The 14,653-nt window shown below is 54.3% G+C and overlaps 4 protein-coding genes across 4 annotated transcripts; 2 read left to right on the top strand and 2 right to left on the bottom strand.

Moving 5' to 3' along the window:
* Window positions 1-269: 269 nt before the first annotated feature.
* Window positions 270-1,646, bottom strand: TRIREDRAFT_120498 (uncharacterized protein; the record flags this gene model as incomplete). The annotated part of the gene is made up of 1 exon (XM_006962724.1): window positions 270-1,646. The coding sequence occupies one exon, from the start codon at window positions 1,644-1,646 to the stop codon at window positions 375-377; it is 1,272 nt and encodes a 423-aa protein (XP_006962786.1). The 3' UTR covers window positions 270-374.
* Window positions 1,647-2,139: 493 nt separating this feature from the next.
* On the top strand, window positions 2,140-3,071 carry TRIREDRAFT_104547 (uncharacterized protein; the record flags this gene model as incomplete). Its single annotated transcript, XM_006962948.1, has 3 exons — window positions 2,140-2,320; window positions 2,436-2,593; window positions 2,664-3,071. 3 exons carry the CDS (start codon window positions 2,140-2,142, stop codon window positions 3,069-3,071), a joined length of 747 nt encoding a protein of 248 aa, XP_006963010.1.
* A 3,124-nt stretch (window positions 3,072-6,195) lies between these two features.
* Window positions 6,196-8,169, top strand: TRIREDRAFT_75551 (uncharacterized protein). Its single transcript, XM_006962947.1, has one exon. The coding sequence runs from the start codon at window positions 6,488-6,490 to the stop codon at window positions 7,892-7,894; it is 1,407 nt and encodes a 468-aa protein (XP_006963009.1). The 5' UTR covers window positions 6,196-6,487; the 3' UTR covers window positions 7,895-8,169.
* A 680-nt stretch (window positions 8,170-8,849) lies between these two features.
* TRIREDRAFT_57059 (homeobox domain-containing protein) lies at window positions 8,850-10,832 on the bottom strand (the record flags this gene model as incomplete). Its single annotated transcript, XM_006962723.1, has 4 exons — window positions 8,850-9,804; window positions 9,874-10,337; window positions 10,508-10,619; window positions 10,756-10,832. 4 exons carry the CDS (start codon window positions 10,830-10,832, stop codon window positions 8,850-8,852), a joined length of 1,608 nt encoding a protein of 535 aa, XP_006962785.1.
* Window positions 10,833-14,653: the final 3,821 nt, after the last annotated feature.

Here is a 14,653-nt window from a genome sequence, read left to right as displayed (position 1 = left end):
TCTTTGTGAGCATTTGGTCGTCTCGGCAGACGCTGCGGCAACAAGAGGACTTGAAAGGCATGTATTTCTCATATAGGGCACGCTTTGGCCCACAAGGGCGACGGCTTCTTGATCGAAAGGTAGTTCGATATGTATTCTCAAATGAAAAAGCTATGGTATACCTACCTAGGTTAACAGGAAGCGCTCTTGTGTCGACTACAACTCAAGGGGTCCTTGATGTGCAAGTCATATACAAAGGTCGTCAAAGCAGCACCTTCAATATTGCTAATCATTAGAAACATCACAATAAGCATTTCTCTCATTTCTGTCTTATAACATCCTATGACTCTTTTTGGTCTTTCCCGCACACACACATTTTCGTCTCTTGGTCATCCTTAGTCAAAAGGGATTCTACGCAACGATTCTGTATGGCCCTTCCTCATCTCTTGAGCAGCAGCAAGACTACTGGGCACCTTGATACCGCAGCAGTCGCCCCAGCCGGTACCATCGTGAGCGTTGCCCGTATGGCTGTGATTGGAGTGATCCTCCCCACTGTCCTCGCCGGCAGCGGACGGATCCTCCTCGCTCATGCCCTCGGCAGCGGGGATGAGGGAGCCGAAGAGAAAGTGCTGCATGACGGGCAGCTTCCCCAGGACCTCTGCGACGAACATGCGGCGCATGCCGCCGTCAATCTTGGACCACGACTTGGAGGAGGAGATGTCGTCGAGCATGGGGCTGTGCCAGCGCAGGCCCTTGACCGTCTTTGTGCTGTTGACGAACTTGACCTGGCCGAGGTAGAGGAAGTCGTCGCCAAACTCCTCGACGGTGAGGTCCTGGTGGATGGCGCGAGGGGTGATGAAGGGGTGGTGCAGGAGCTGGGAGGCGCCGAAGAGGAAGGGCAGGAACTGGTAGTCGTCGAGGCCCCAGACGCCGTGGGAGCCGGCGGGCTCGAGGTAGTAGGCCATCTGGACGACGCGCATGAGGGTGAGGTAGCGGGCGAAGACGCGCAGGACGAGGGCCTGGAAGTCGGCGCGCTGGAGGATGCCGAGCTGGTAGAGGCAGAGGAGCCACATCATAAAGTTGAGCTCGTGGCCGGAGCCGTAGTCGATGCGGTTCCGGTTGCCGAAGGACTGGGCGAGGTAGGTGGAGGCTTCGGCGATGGCGTCGGGGTTGTGGAGGCCGAGGCGTTCATGCCATGCTGGGATCTTTTCCTTGACGAGATCTAGGAAGCCCCTGAAGGCCTTGTTGCCGAAGCGGGAGCCGCCTTGCTCGGTCGGTGGGGATTGGGATACGCATGTTTCTGCTTCTTCGAGAATGGCCAAGATTTCCTTGACGGGTTCGCTCAGGGAGTCGTCCTTGATGGCCGATCTGGGCGTGTCAATCACGGACTCGGATAAGCCAAACACCCATGCGAGGATGAGATTGTACGTTGGCGAGGCCAGAAAGAGGTCGTGATCCGCCTTTGACAGGATGCGTCTGCTGGGGACCTTGAAGGTCCAGTCCGCCAGGTCTGGCGGCGACGGCAGGGCGGGAGTCTGGGGAACTGGCGTTGGGTTGGAAGGGGCCGGTCTCTTCTTGCGAGGCTCGAGCTTGGGGATTCTGTCCTTGAGGTTGGGGATGCCGGCGGCCTGTGATGACGATGACTGGGCTGGTGATTCGGAGGCCATGGCGCTTATTTGACGACGGAGATTCGTTGGAAAGACGGGGACGTTGTTAAGCGTGATGAGTGATGGCGAATAACGCAAGGTAAAGGTAAGGTATGATGAGATGAAGTCAAGCAAGTCAAGTCCAGTGAGGTGGTGTGAGCTCAGTGTGCTGCTGCTATGACAAACCAAGCGGTACCTGAATGGCCAGCAGCTTCCAGAGGCTGCCCCACGCATCTGCCAGGCAGTTGAAGGCCGATCCCCGCCAAGTACCCGCCGTTGCCAGTGAACCTCTGATCACCGTGCCATCACAGCGACGCCGCAAGTACCCGCGCGACACGGTCTACCTCTGCCGATCGAGACTAGCACCACCGTGGCGCCTCTTCATCACCTGGAGGGCAAAATTTCAACTCTTGCGCATTAGCATCTGATTATCAAAGACAAAACAAGACCAACCAGCCTTGCAGCCTCGTCACTTCTTCACCTTTATTTTTTTTCTCGTTCTTATCTCAAGACAATGGCTCCTCCTGCGGCTGAGCTGTCACATCTGCCCAAGGCCGACGGCTCCGCAAACTTCTCCTTTGGCGGCTACACAATCACAGCCGCCGTCAATGGACCAGTAGAGGCTCAGCGCCGGGATGAGAATCCCTTTGAAGCGCTGGTGGATGTGAATGTGAGGCCGGCGGCGGGCGTTGGAGGTGAGTAGACGATCTGAGAAGTCATCACGAGGACTGGAGACGGCTCAAGAGTTGGGGGAGGGGGAGGGGCTTTGTTGCAAGATTGTGGTTCTGACGAGTTGTTGGTTCTTACTAGGAACTGCTGAGCGGCAGCTGGAGGCCATTCTGCAGCCTGCTCTGCGACATCTCATCGCCATCAGGAATTTTCCCAGATGCGTGGTGCAGGTCACGCTCCAGGTCATGGAAGCGCCCGAAAACGCCTATGTGAACAGCAAGGTGATGCAGCCCCGGCTGGTAGGTGACTTCTCATCGCTCATGAACTGCGGCTGCTTAGGCTCGTCTCAACTCACAACTCATCTCACAGAACCTCGGAATCATCCCATCGCTTCTGCACGCCGCGATGCTCGGTCTTCTTACTGCCGCCATCCCTTTAAACACAGTGGCCTCGGCAACCTGCCTGGCTGTTACGAATGCCACAGCGGGTAGCACAATCAAGGTAGACCCGTCACCGACGGAAATCGACCAAGCGACCTCTGTTCACGTGCTGGGCTTCACGGCTGGCCGGGACCTTCTCCTGGCCGAGAGCGAGGGCTCCTTCACAGCAGAGGAGTGGGACAGGGTTCTCCAGACGGCCGAGAACGTGTGCTGTCGCGGCCAGGAGACTGGAAACGACGCGGAAATGGGAGGCTACGGGGCAGAGTCCGAGAATGTGCTACATTTCATGCGCTCCGTCCTGGAAGCTAAGGCAGCCGAGAGCCTCCACTGGAGGTGAAAGCATCTGCCGCCGCCAAGAACGACGTTGTTTCTTTTTTCCCCTCCTGCCATTGGCCCCTCTCCTTGCAATCAGACACATCGCAGGCGCCAGCAGAGACGACTGTACGGGTTTGCTATGGCATCTTTGCGCGATGGTGCGGAGCACCCCAGTTGAAAGACCGGGCGATTTGCCGGTGATTCGTGTGAATCCGCCTTTTAGTAGTGAGGCGCTATCATTTCCTGTCCACGATAAAGACTGGCATTGGAGGGAACAGAAGCGGAAAACATGGGGATGAAGACGCTATTGGATTTGTGATGAAGCGACATGGAGGGCAACATTTCACGCGAGTAGTGTGTATCGCTACGCGACGGTATGCCTACCAGAGAGGTCAGCTGAGGTCGAGAAGCAGTTCGCTAGATGAGCTGCGTTATCAATTCCTGGGCATGGCGCGCTGCTTGTCAAAGGAAGAGGGTGTGCGGAACAGGCTGAATTCCTTTCATCGCTCGATATCAAGAGGGGGAGGTGGCATACAAGACCAGCAGACTCTACGGGGTTAATACCTCATGAGGATTTGGGTAGTGAAGCGATCAATCTGATAGATTCATGGGCGGATATTTCTTTCCTTCCAATTTGCCAGGCTCTCGTGTTAGTACTGTTCGGCATCCAAATTAGGTGCTCCGGAGCTGAGTGCTATCTGTAACAGCCCCTGAGGCCTGGTGTAGATGGTGAAACGCCGTTTTGGCCACCAGCGGCAGGGCCCGTAGCGACCGGTGCAGAAGGGAAATAGGGGACAAGATGATGAAGAAAGAGGTGGGAGAAAAGAAAGACACAGTAAGAGAATAGAATACGAGGAGCTTTCATGCGCCTTCGAAGCTGTAGTACCTGGATTCGGAACACCAAGGCGGGATTCACGTTGAGGTGGATGGACAGGGTTGGTGAGACTGCCAAGATGCCGCACTATCAATCGGCGAGTATAATCTGGCAGGACGGAGACGCTCAGCAGAAGTGAAGTATACTATGACCTTTGTCTCCAATATTGCCCCCCTTGATGAATATTATTCTCACTTCAAAAGGCATCACAATAATCTTCCGCAGCGTAGCATTTCGGTTGGTTTGGTTTCGATGGGTTGGTTTGGTTCATCCGTCCTGAGAGTGAATCCCATGGGATCAACAGCTAAACGTACCTACATACGCAGCACCTTGACTGTGGAGGAGCACCTGTAACCGTACGGGGCCGTATCAGATTCGGATTCATCCATGGCCGTTGACTATTACTCCAAGTTCTTTAGCGAGCAGCATAACACCTCTCGCTGCAGGCAATGCAAACTCGCGTCTCAGATGAAGCCCTGTAATCCATGCCCACGTCCCCCAAACGACAAGGAGCAAATGCTAGTTTCGTTTTGGCGGATCGCGCCGCAGAGGGACCATCCCCTGAAGGGGGTTCACAAAATCACAGACGACGGGAACCGAAAGGAACTGGGGGGAGGTTCGCATCGAGGGCCCGTATTGTTTCGCTCATCGCCAACGCCAAATGTTTCCGGGGGGGTTCGCTGTCGATGCTGAGCGGCCTCTGCGACGATGGCTGCATCAATTCTTCAGCCAAGGGTCCCAGTTTGCGGAGGAGACGGGTTCCAAAGAGACAAGGCCCTGGCGACTGACTGGGTGATGGAAAGTGATGGGATTCGCTCTAGCGGTCAGAGAAGTTGTTGTTGATGTGATTCCTTATAGTCCCTGTCTTGCTCTTGCGGGTGCCGTTTTCTATAAATGACTGATGGTTGCATGTAGCTGAAGCGGTTTTCTTGTTGTACTTTTGTTCTTCCATTCCCTTTTTGGAGGCTTGTTCGACGCACTGCTTGGTGTTGCAGTGATAATACCGAAAGCAGAGCTCTGGAAGTTCCTGCAAGTCAGTAATTGTTTTTCATAACGTACCTGCGCAGCGTGTCGTTTTCCTCATCATATCGCATCATTTCTTCTTTTGCCTTACCTCATATCCAACAATCATCATTGCCTTGTTCTTTCCGTTTTACTCAACGACATCTCCTTCCCTCTTTTCAACGCACCTGGCTACTGTACCTTCCACAAGTTCAGGTTCGGCAAGACCAGGCGTCGCCTCTATCCCTCCTGCCTTCTCTAGCGGCAAAGATACTTTGCGCCTCTTCTCTCTTCAACTCTCCTCAACTCCCACAAGGCTTTATCTCCAGCCTCACTCATTCATCATCACTTCAACTTTCGCTTCTCTGCTGCCAATCCCATCGCTTTGCGCTACAGCTGGTCTGTTGCAGCCTCGCCATCTCGGTACCTTTCCGCCCGAGATCTTCAGTCCTTATTCAATGTAAGACGACTCTCCCCTCCTTCATTGGCGCCCGCAGTACAGACGCAAGCATGGAACAATCCGATCAACACGGAAGAATCCTGGTTGGCAACTGATATACTGATACCGGCAATTCTAGTTTCATCGATTTCAAAGCACACAGACGAGCACACACACAAGGGGAAACTGCAAGGTTGCACAATTGGACCCCAAAGTTCGCTCCGACACTTCCGCTGGCTGCTTGGCGTGTCGTGCTGCATCATCGCAACGCCGCATCTGCAATCTCCCTTTTTGTTGCGCCCTGCAACACCAAGAAGCTAGTTGTGACGTCGGCGGTGTCACCGTGCGACGGACTGTGCGCAGATTCCTGGTATGCTACACCAATAGCCGCACGTCGCAGCACGTCGCAATCTGGTACTTGGAGCTGACACTGTTCCAGATCCTTCGACCGCGTCGTACCCAAAGCACCAAGAGCGGCAATCCTGCCCCAGACGCTGCGCGCTCCTGATCCCGGCGCCTCCAACGTAAAGGAAGCCCGCTATTGCTTCCACTAACCCCCTCTGCGAGGCCCGCCCGGGGTTAATAATCTCATTCGCAATCGCTGCCACCGCTCGCTCCAGTAATCATGGCCGGCGCGGTTTCCCCTCGGACCGACCTCCACCCTACGTCCGAAAGAAGCAGCGGACTTGAGTCGCACGACTGCCCTGTTTCGCTTTTGTTGGCTAAATCCGACACACTCGACCGCCGTCCCAAATCATCCTCCGGCATTCATAATCTCTCCGTCAACGTCTCCAAAGCCTCTCGCTATGAAGCCGACTCCAACATCCCATACACTGCTATTCCATCCCTAGGTGGCTCTGGTGCCACGGGCTCTTCCATTGCGCCAGTCATCATCTCCCCCGCAGAACCCTCGAATGTCGACTCGCCCAGGACCGCAATCTTGCCAAGCCTCACAACAACTGAAACGGAATCTAGCCAGCAGCAAACGCAGCAGCAGCCACGCGATCTCTACCAGGGCGCTGCTTCCCACGAACTCCTCCCTCGCCAGACGCTCCTTAAGGCGCTCGCTTCTACCACGTCCGTTTCGCGTCCCAAGAAGCCCGAGGCTCTTTCGCTCAACAATATGCTATTCCCTCAAACTAGTAACGGCGGCGCCTCCTCCGCCGCCGCGAGTCCTCAGCAGCTCGTCGATGCGCTACAAGACTTAGCGAAGAAGAGATCTGCGCCAAACACCGCAATTAGCAACCTACTGTCTCCATGTTTCTACCATCAACGATTTGACGACGCCGTCGATTTCGATAAAGTCCTCGACGAAATTAAGAACGACGAACACATGTCGCACTCGCGCTTGGTCCAGACCGCGACAAGTGTTCGCGAGCTTTCTAAACAGCTTCAGAGGCGCCCCGTCAAGCGGGCAGTTCGCAATGTCATGATTGTTACCAAAGCCCGGGACAACCAGCTGGTCTACCTCACCCGAGAGCTGGCAACGTGGCTTCTGCAGACGCCGCGGTATGGATCCGAAGTCGGCGTCAATGTCTACGTAGATGCCAAGCTGCGCAACTCAAAACGCTTCAATGCCGCAGGAATCATTGCCCAGGATGAGCGATTCGAGACCATGCTCAAATACTGGACCCCGGATCTGTGCTGGAGCCAGCCCGAGAAGTTTGACCTTGTGCTCACCCTTGGAGGCGACGGCACTGTCCTCTTCACCTCTTGGCTCTTCCAGCGCATTGTGCCCCCAGTCCTCTCTTTCAGCTTGGGAAGCCTTGGCTTCATGACGACCTTCGAATTCGAGCACTACAAGCAGCATCTGAATCGCGTGATGGGCGATGACGGTATGAAGATCAACCTCCGCATGCGATTTACCTGCACGGTATGGCGAGCGGGCCCCAACGGCCATTCGGACGAGGGAGAGCAGTTCGAAGTGCTCAACGAGCTGGTCATTGACCGCGGCCCTTCGCCATATGTCTCCAACCTAGAGCTGTATGGGGATGACGAGCTCCTGACGGTTGTGCAAGCCGACGGGTGCATCTTCTCTACGCCTACGGGCTCAACAGCCTATTCACTCTCAGCGGGTGGCTCTCTCGTCCACCCGGATATCCCCGCCATTCTCCTGACTCCCATCTGCCCTCACACTCTCTCGTTCCGACCCATGGTTCTCTCCGACACCATGGCGCTTCGTGTGGCCGTCCCACGCAACTCCCGCGCCACCGCCTACTGCGCGTTCGACGGCAAGGGACGTGTGGAGCTCAAGCAGGGCGATCACGTTACCATCACTGCCTCGCAGTATCCCTTCCCTACCGTCACCCGTACCGACACAGAGTGGTTCGATAGCGTCAGTCGCACTCTACGGTGGAACGTCCGCGCGGCTGCTCAGAAGCCTTTTGACGCTTCCGGAATCTCGCCCACTGGCGAAGAGGAAGAGGACGACAGCTGGGACATTGACACCGACAGCGCGTATTATGCGAGCGAAGAGGGCAGCACCGCCGCCAGCCCCGTCAGGAGACAGATGAGCATGCTGGGCATGTGATGTTGTCAATCACCTGATCTTGTCTTCGAGTCGCCTTTTATTGTTTTGTCTTGGTGTTCGAATTACCTCACGAGCGTGTCATGCCAACTCTTTTTATCTCACACTACACGTATACGGCATTGGTCCTTCTTATACACCTTCACTGCACATATAGATTACGGAATATGTCGGGAGTCTTTATTCCCCTTCTTCTTGGTGTACTCTGGCGTTGGTAATACTCTTGGGACTCCACTGGATAACGACGTCCCTCTGGTTGGGTTTTTGTTTTTCTCTTTTTGCTCCATTGTCCTCTTGAGATTCAGTCTGAACCTTAGACTAGACAGACCATATATACCTAGACATGATCTTAGCAATGACAGCTAGAGGAAGCTTGAAATACAAGTCAAGCATACCATTGATAGCAATTAGCTGTCCCCATCTCCTATATGATGCGAGGTGTAAAATCCAAGATGAGCATCATATATTGCCACTACAGATGGGAACAATTTCTTTTTCTATGCCCACCAGTAATCATCTTGCCGACCCTTGCGCCTACCATAATGCCCAGCGTTTTCCAGTCCCAGCTCCAGCCATACCAAACAAGCCGAGATAGAACTTGAAGAAGAGAGAAAATCAGAACAAAAGATCCAAGACCTGCCCTCTATCCGCAGTAGACATGGGCTACCAACCATATCCTTTCCCAAAGAAGAAGACAAGATAAGCAACTGAACTGTTTAATACAAAATGCCACCCTCTATAAACAAAAGAGAAGAGCGAAAAGCCGTAAAGGGGGGGAAGGACAGGGAAGAATAGTCCCCGCTTCCCCGTAATAAGAATTAACAAGATTCGTGTCTTCGTAAGAGACAAAGGGAAGTGTTCAAAATGAGCGTGTGCAGTGTTGCTTTTGTCTCTCCTTCTTCTTCTTTGTGTTTCTTCGTCTCCCTGACTTGTTCTATCATGTCTTTTGCCCCTTGCATCATCTCCAAGCGCCCTGGCTCAGAGACAGCAGGCCTGCAACGCAGTCCATGTCGCCCTTCTTGCTTGGGCTGACATCACCGCACATGAAGCGGCTTACTTCATCGTCGCGCGGAGATTCGGCCTTGGCCTCCACATCCCCAAGATCCGAGACTCCCGTTTCCATGGACGAACTCGACCCCGATGGCATAGTGTGGGCACGCATCAGGAGCGCTGGGCTCTTTCGACCCTGCAGCGCTCGACCAATACGCCGCGCACCCTGCGACCGGCTGGGGCTGCTGGGAGGCATCTGCCGACGTCGGTCAGCAGAGGCTGCCCCGTTTCTGGGGCTCCAGTTCTCCTTGTCCGAGTCGGAGGGAGAGACGAGCATGGAGACGTTCATCTTGGCGTGAGAAGACTCGCGCGTCCTCTCGTCGTTGGCCCAGCAAGTTTCCAAGCGGGCAACGCTGGAGGCCGTACGGCCGAGCCTGGGCTTCTTGGACTGGCGGTGGCGCGACAGCTTCGACAGCGGCGCATTCCGCTTGACACTGCTAGGTTGCAGGATGCCGCTGGTGGAACGAAGCAAGCTGATGGCAGCAATGGCAGAGCCACTGGACTCATGCTCGGCTTGCGCCGTCAGCTCATCTCGAGTTTCAGAATCGGCACACAGCTCCCAAGCGTGAACATCACGGGACCGGCCTTGCACCAGGCGTGGGGGAAGTGAATTGGTCAAGGTGGAGATGGGAGGCAGAGTAACGGCAGGAAGAGCACTATGGCTACGGTGAAGGCTCCGTTGCCGATACTGGGAGAGGGACGGCAAAGTAGACGAAGGCCTTGATGGGGTTTCCCGAACTGGCGAAGACTCGTTGTTGGGCACCAGCTCAGCCTTGCCTTCAAGAGAGAGGGCAAGGCGCACATGCGATCGGTATTGCCCAGATGTGTTAGACGAGCAAGAGGAAGGGATGAAGGGGTCGTATCTGAGATGGAAACAGGTCAGCAAACTGATGGAGGCTTAGACTCTTCATTACACCTGGGGGTCGCCTTACTTGACAGAGTTATCGCGTGACAGAGGCGTGGCGTAGCAATGGCCCAAATTCCATCGGTTTGCCAGGTAGCCGACAGAGCCCGACACGGAGTGAGGGTGGTGACCATCCTCCTGCGACGGGAACATCTGTCGCTGCGGTGTCGCATGCGGCAGGCTGCCAGCGGCGTAGGGCTGGGAGCCGTACCGGGGTGCAGGCGTGGCATGAATGGCCTCTACGGCAATGTGGTGAGGGTGTGCATGATGGGGGCTGTTGGGCATGTGAGAGGGCGACGTGGGAACATGGCTGACAACAGAAGGGTCGGAGGCGGGGAACGAGGCGGGATCCAGCTCGACGACGATGCTGCGGGAGGTGATTGGGTCGGACGCGATGTTATGCATGCCGCTGAAGCGGAGAGCGGCCAGCTCCTGCGGCGACAGCGGACGGGATTTCCGCCTGTCGTTCTGTCTTCGGTTCTGGAACCAGATCTAATTCGCCAGACGAAGCGCCATGTCAGCTTGTGTCTTGCCTCCAAGCATAAAGGGTGCATAATGTTTAATTGATTTTAATTTGGAGACGCGTTGACCACTTTGGATCCCGGCATGGCAGCCAGGGGTCAACATGACCCAATTGAAGGCAGAGCAGGAAGGCGGCATACCTGGACTTCCTTCTCATTGAGTGAGACGCGGTTCACAATCTCGAGACGCGCCTGTTTATCGGGCTTGGGGTTGATAGAGTATGCTTCTTCGAGGATCAGCTTGTCCTTGGTGCTATTGAGACGGGACAACAACATGTTAGCCATCTGACATGCATAGGGACCAATTGGGTTTGAAACCGAGAAAGGAGCAAATGCCAAGTTTCTCAGATCCATTGAGCAGCTGCTAAGCATGGGACAAAAGGACATACGCAGTTCGTTTTCTCTTGCCCTTGGGGTGCTTGTCTGTGGTGGGGGATAAGACGGCGGGGAGCGCGCTCTGGGCCATGGCGGGCATGTACTCGGTGGTTCGGATGGGCGACGGCGAGCTGACAAGCCGCAGATGCTGGTGGTGATGGTCGAGGTCTGCCATGGCTGAAGGCGGCGTGAGAGGACTGTTGGACATGACGGCAGAGAGTGTTGCTGTGGTGGATGTCGTGAGATGATGTTTTTTGTTGTTGTTGTTCTCGGGTCGTGTCTAAGCGGCGTCTAGAGGCATCCCACTTCTGTTGTTTGTTTACTCGAAGAAAGCGCGAGAGCTGAGGAGCAGGCTGGAGAGCAAAACGAAGGGATCTAATTCAATAATAAAAGGAAAAGCAGGCCACGCAATTGGTGCCCAGAACGCAGACGAGGTGAAGAGGAGGAAGAGGGAAAAAATCAAGGACCAGGAGCCCCGGAATCGACGTGTAGCGAGCAAAGACGTGGTAAGGCAGGTGTGTTGTGGACGTGCAGGAAGGTGCAGCGCAGGTTGCAGGAGGCGGTGGGAATTGGGTTGTAGTAGGTACGTGAGCTGCCAGGCTGCATGGGCGGGCGATCAGGTAGAGTACAAGGGGGCCCCGGCGCGCTAAGTTCTTAGGTACCGCTACCTGCCGTGGACAGCGCATAGTACAGCAGGTTACAGCACGCACAGCAACCGTGGACGCTGCAGGCGGTTCCCCCCTGGACGCGCTGGAGCCCTGCGACCCTCTGTGGCGCCGTGGAGCGGCCCAGGGGGTGCTGGTTGCGATTCTGCGCGTGGCATTCCGGCTGCTGGTATCGGTACGAGCCCGAAAGCCACGGCCGGATTCTAATTGAAGCCACCCCTCTAGCTCCAGATTGCCCATTACCTAGTACTGGAATACTACATAGGTAGGTAGCAAGGTAGAAATGGATTCAAATTTTTGATTCAGATGTGCTTTCATTCTCAGCAGCAATTGATGCTTTGGGACATGCTGGCTCGCGTCTGGTCCTTGTTTACTACCTACCTCCTACCTACCTACCTACCTACCTACCTAGTCTCGTCTACCTAGCAATTGCTCTTGATCTGCTCTCTAGCTCAGCCGATGGTCAGTGTAAAGCAAATCACGGCACGCGGCTGATGCTGGCATGTCCCAAATAGGGAAGCACTACTATCAAGACGCGTTGCACGTGCAGGGGTCAAGCTGCGCTGCCCAACTCTTGTGTGTGCGTGTGTGTGTGTGTTATTTTCTCCGCTTTGCTTGTCTTGATCTGATTCTTCATCACTTCTATTCTGGTTCTTTTTCCGTAATTGCTCCTGTAGCTTATTCTTCTGTGCCATCATCATCATCATCCGGACACCAGTTGGGCCTGATGACCCCGGTTGCAAAATGCAGTAAAGGTCCATTTTCTTCAGCAACATAGTCGTACAACAAAGTTATTATGCAGAAAATGTACGAACAAAAAAAAAATCAGACAAGAGAATAAATAGAAAAAGTAAAGAAAAAATCCAGCTCTCAAAAGGGACCGGGGATCGCTGGCCAACAAACGCATGAGAGGCGTACACGATACCTTGCTGCTGAGTGCTTGCATGCGGTCCCGCTCACAGCTAATAAGCATTTCGCCCTCCTGGAGCTCCCACCCATTCCCACTCACACTGCGTTTATTGCTGCCACCACACGAGTGCACTATCGAAGTCCGAACCGCTATTTTAGTGCCGTGCTACTATAGCAGCAACTGTAGCAGTACGAGTACTCCGTACCAGGCGTTATGTAAACCCGTTTGTTTACTTTTGGCCGCATCGGGCTCACCGCAGATAAACACACAGACACTCAACCCATCACGCCTCAACACAAGATGGACAAGACGCACTCATATCAGCCAGCAATTGCCCATTCAAGAGCTCCAGTCAACTGCTCTGGACCGCATGCCGATGTACAGCAGATGAGTGCCTATTCTTAGCAGTCCCCTTCTATCACATCACACCATGCTATACGTCCCATATCATCCAGACAGCCACTGAGATAGCTACAGCTCGAGTCGCACATTCTGCATAGTAGTACGCCCAGATGGAGACCGCCATGCAAGCACTCCAACGTGTCTCCCTCACTCCCATGCCGCTGCTGCATCCGCTTTACGGACAGCCCAAAGGCCTCTCCATGTCGCCCGGTGGATCGTCTTTAGCGCCCAGCCCCCCCTGTTTTGGGGAGGGGGAGCCGCCACGTTGTGCGTTGTCCGAAGGGGACACCGGACGAGACGAGACTTGCAGCTGTTCGATGGGCTTGGAGGAGGTGAGATGCCAAGTTGTGCGTACGTGAACGGTCATGATCACGCATACGTTGAAGACTTCTCTGCTGCATCCCATCCAACCAAGCAGACTGGGCTCGAGCCGGCATGCTCAGCATCAGCCCGACTGGAGCAAGGGTCTTGATAGACACCCAATGCCTTGACAACTAACGCCCTTCCTCTCTCTCTCTTCTCTCTGCCTCTCTGCCGCCGATAGGTGGACATCAACCCGGAGCTTCAACCATCCCGGACCTCCTTGACCGCCTTCAAGATGCATACAAGCAAGTGTCCACACAAGGACTAACGCAGAATCATCCTGCATCGCTGCACATGTACTCGCACACATTCGGCGTGCGCTCTTGCTGTGCCATTGGCCCCCCATCGTGGGCCGGCCGACTCGACTCGTGCCAGCCTCTTCAGCGGACGAAGCAGACGTGCCCAATGCTACTTGTATGCGTTGGCCCTCGGCAGACTCGCCCAGCCCAAGGGTCGAATGTACGATTAATTGATTGCCTTTCCGCCCTTTTTGGGCTTGTTTGCTGTCTCTTTTGCTGGGGCCTCACCTGACGCGCCCCTCTCTCTGTGTCTCTTTTGAGTTGAGTGTCTTCTCTCAGAGAGAAGAAAGAGATAGAGTCATGAAGTTCGGGTTACGAAGAAGGAAGTGCCATTGATACTCTGACCTCCACTTTACCACATCTATATTCCTTCAACCTTTTCACTGTATTATTTTTCCTCAAGCAAAACAGCAGCTTATACTACCTACTCGCTCCAGTGTCCCCATACCCACCCTTTACTCCCTCCCCAGTCCTTACATCAACATAGTATATGCACTGCAAACTCAACTTACATGACCAACTCGGTTCCCTTGCCGCCCCTTGTCCAACACCAGAAACCTACCTATTTCTACCTTACCTGAACAATCCCTTGTCTCCCACAAAAGACCTGCAAGTATAACAAGTACATCCACCTCACAACGTCGTACGTGTCAATGACCCCCTCCCCTGGCCGACATGCACATACATGCGTCCTGCATCTCCTCCTCCAGCCACACAATCCATTGGACTCTTGTCTCTCACCGCACTTGACGGGGGAGAGCAAACAGGGCACGAAAGAAGACAGGCAAGCAGCAGTACCCTTGTCGAAGGGACACACATCCACTTGCCCGAGCTGCAACTACAGAGAGCAAATGCTATCCGTACTCGCATGCCCAACCGTTCTTTACTTTCTTTTTTTCTTCATCGATTTCTGTTTTGGTTAGCATAGGGGACCGGTTCTTCGATGCAGCAGCCTAGGATTGCATGTCTGGGTACCTTATGCATCATAGTACTACCTGTGTGCTGCCTACATGTAGAGGTATCCTGCTACATAGAGGTAGAGCGTGAACCTTTGGCGGTGAGAAGGCAGGATTTACTACTAACCTATGCTTGATATGTGACATAAGACAGGTAATCTTGACTTGCTACCTCGTAGTACGGGTTGTTCCTCAGACAAGTGCTGGAGAACAAACTCAGTATGAACAGCTCAAGGCCACAAAGACAACTGTACGCCGTACATCGAGCACAAAGTCTCCGAGTTCAGCCAAGGCAAGGCAAGCAAGTGACAACTAAG

This window comes from Trichoderma reesei (genome assembly GCF_000167675.1).
Source record: "Trichoderma reesei QM6a unplaced genomic scaffold TRIREscaffold_3, whole genome shotgun sequence".
NCBI classification, from domain to species: domain Eukaryota; kingdom Fungi; phylum Ascomycota; class Sordariomycetes; order Hypocreales; family Hypocreaceae; genus Trichoderma; species Trichoderma reesei.
Note: the sequence above shows the minus strand (reverse complement) of the source record. Positions and strands in the feature narration are given on the sequence as shown.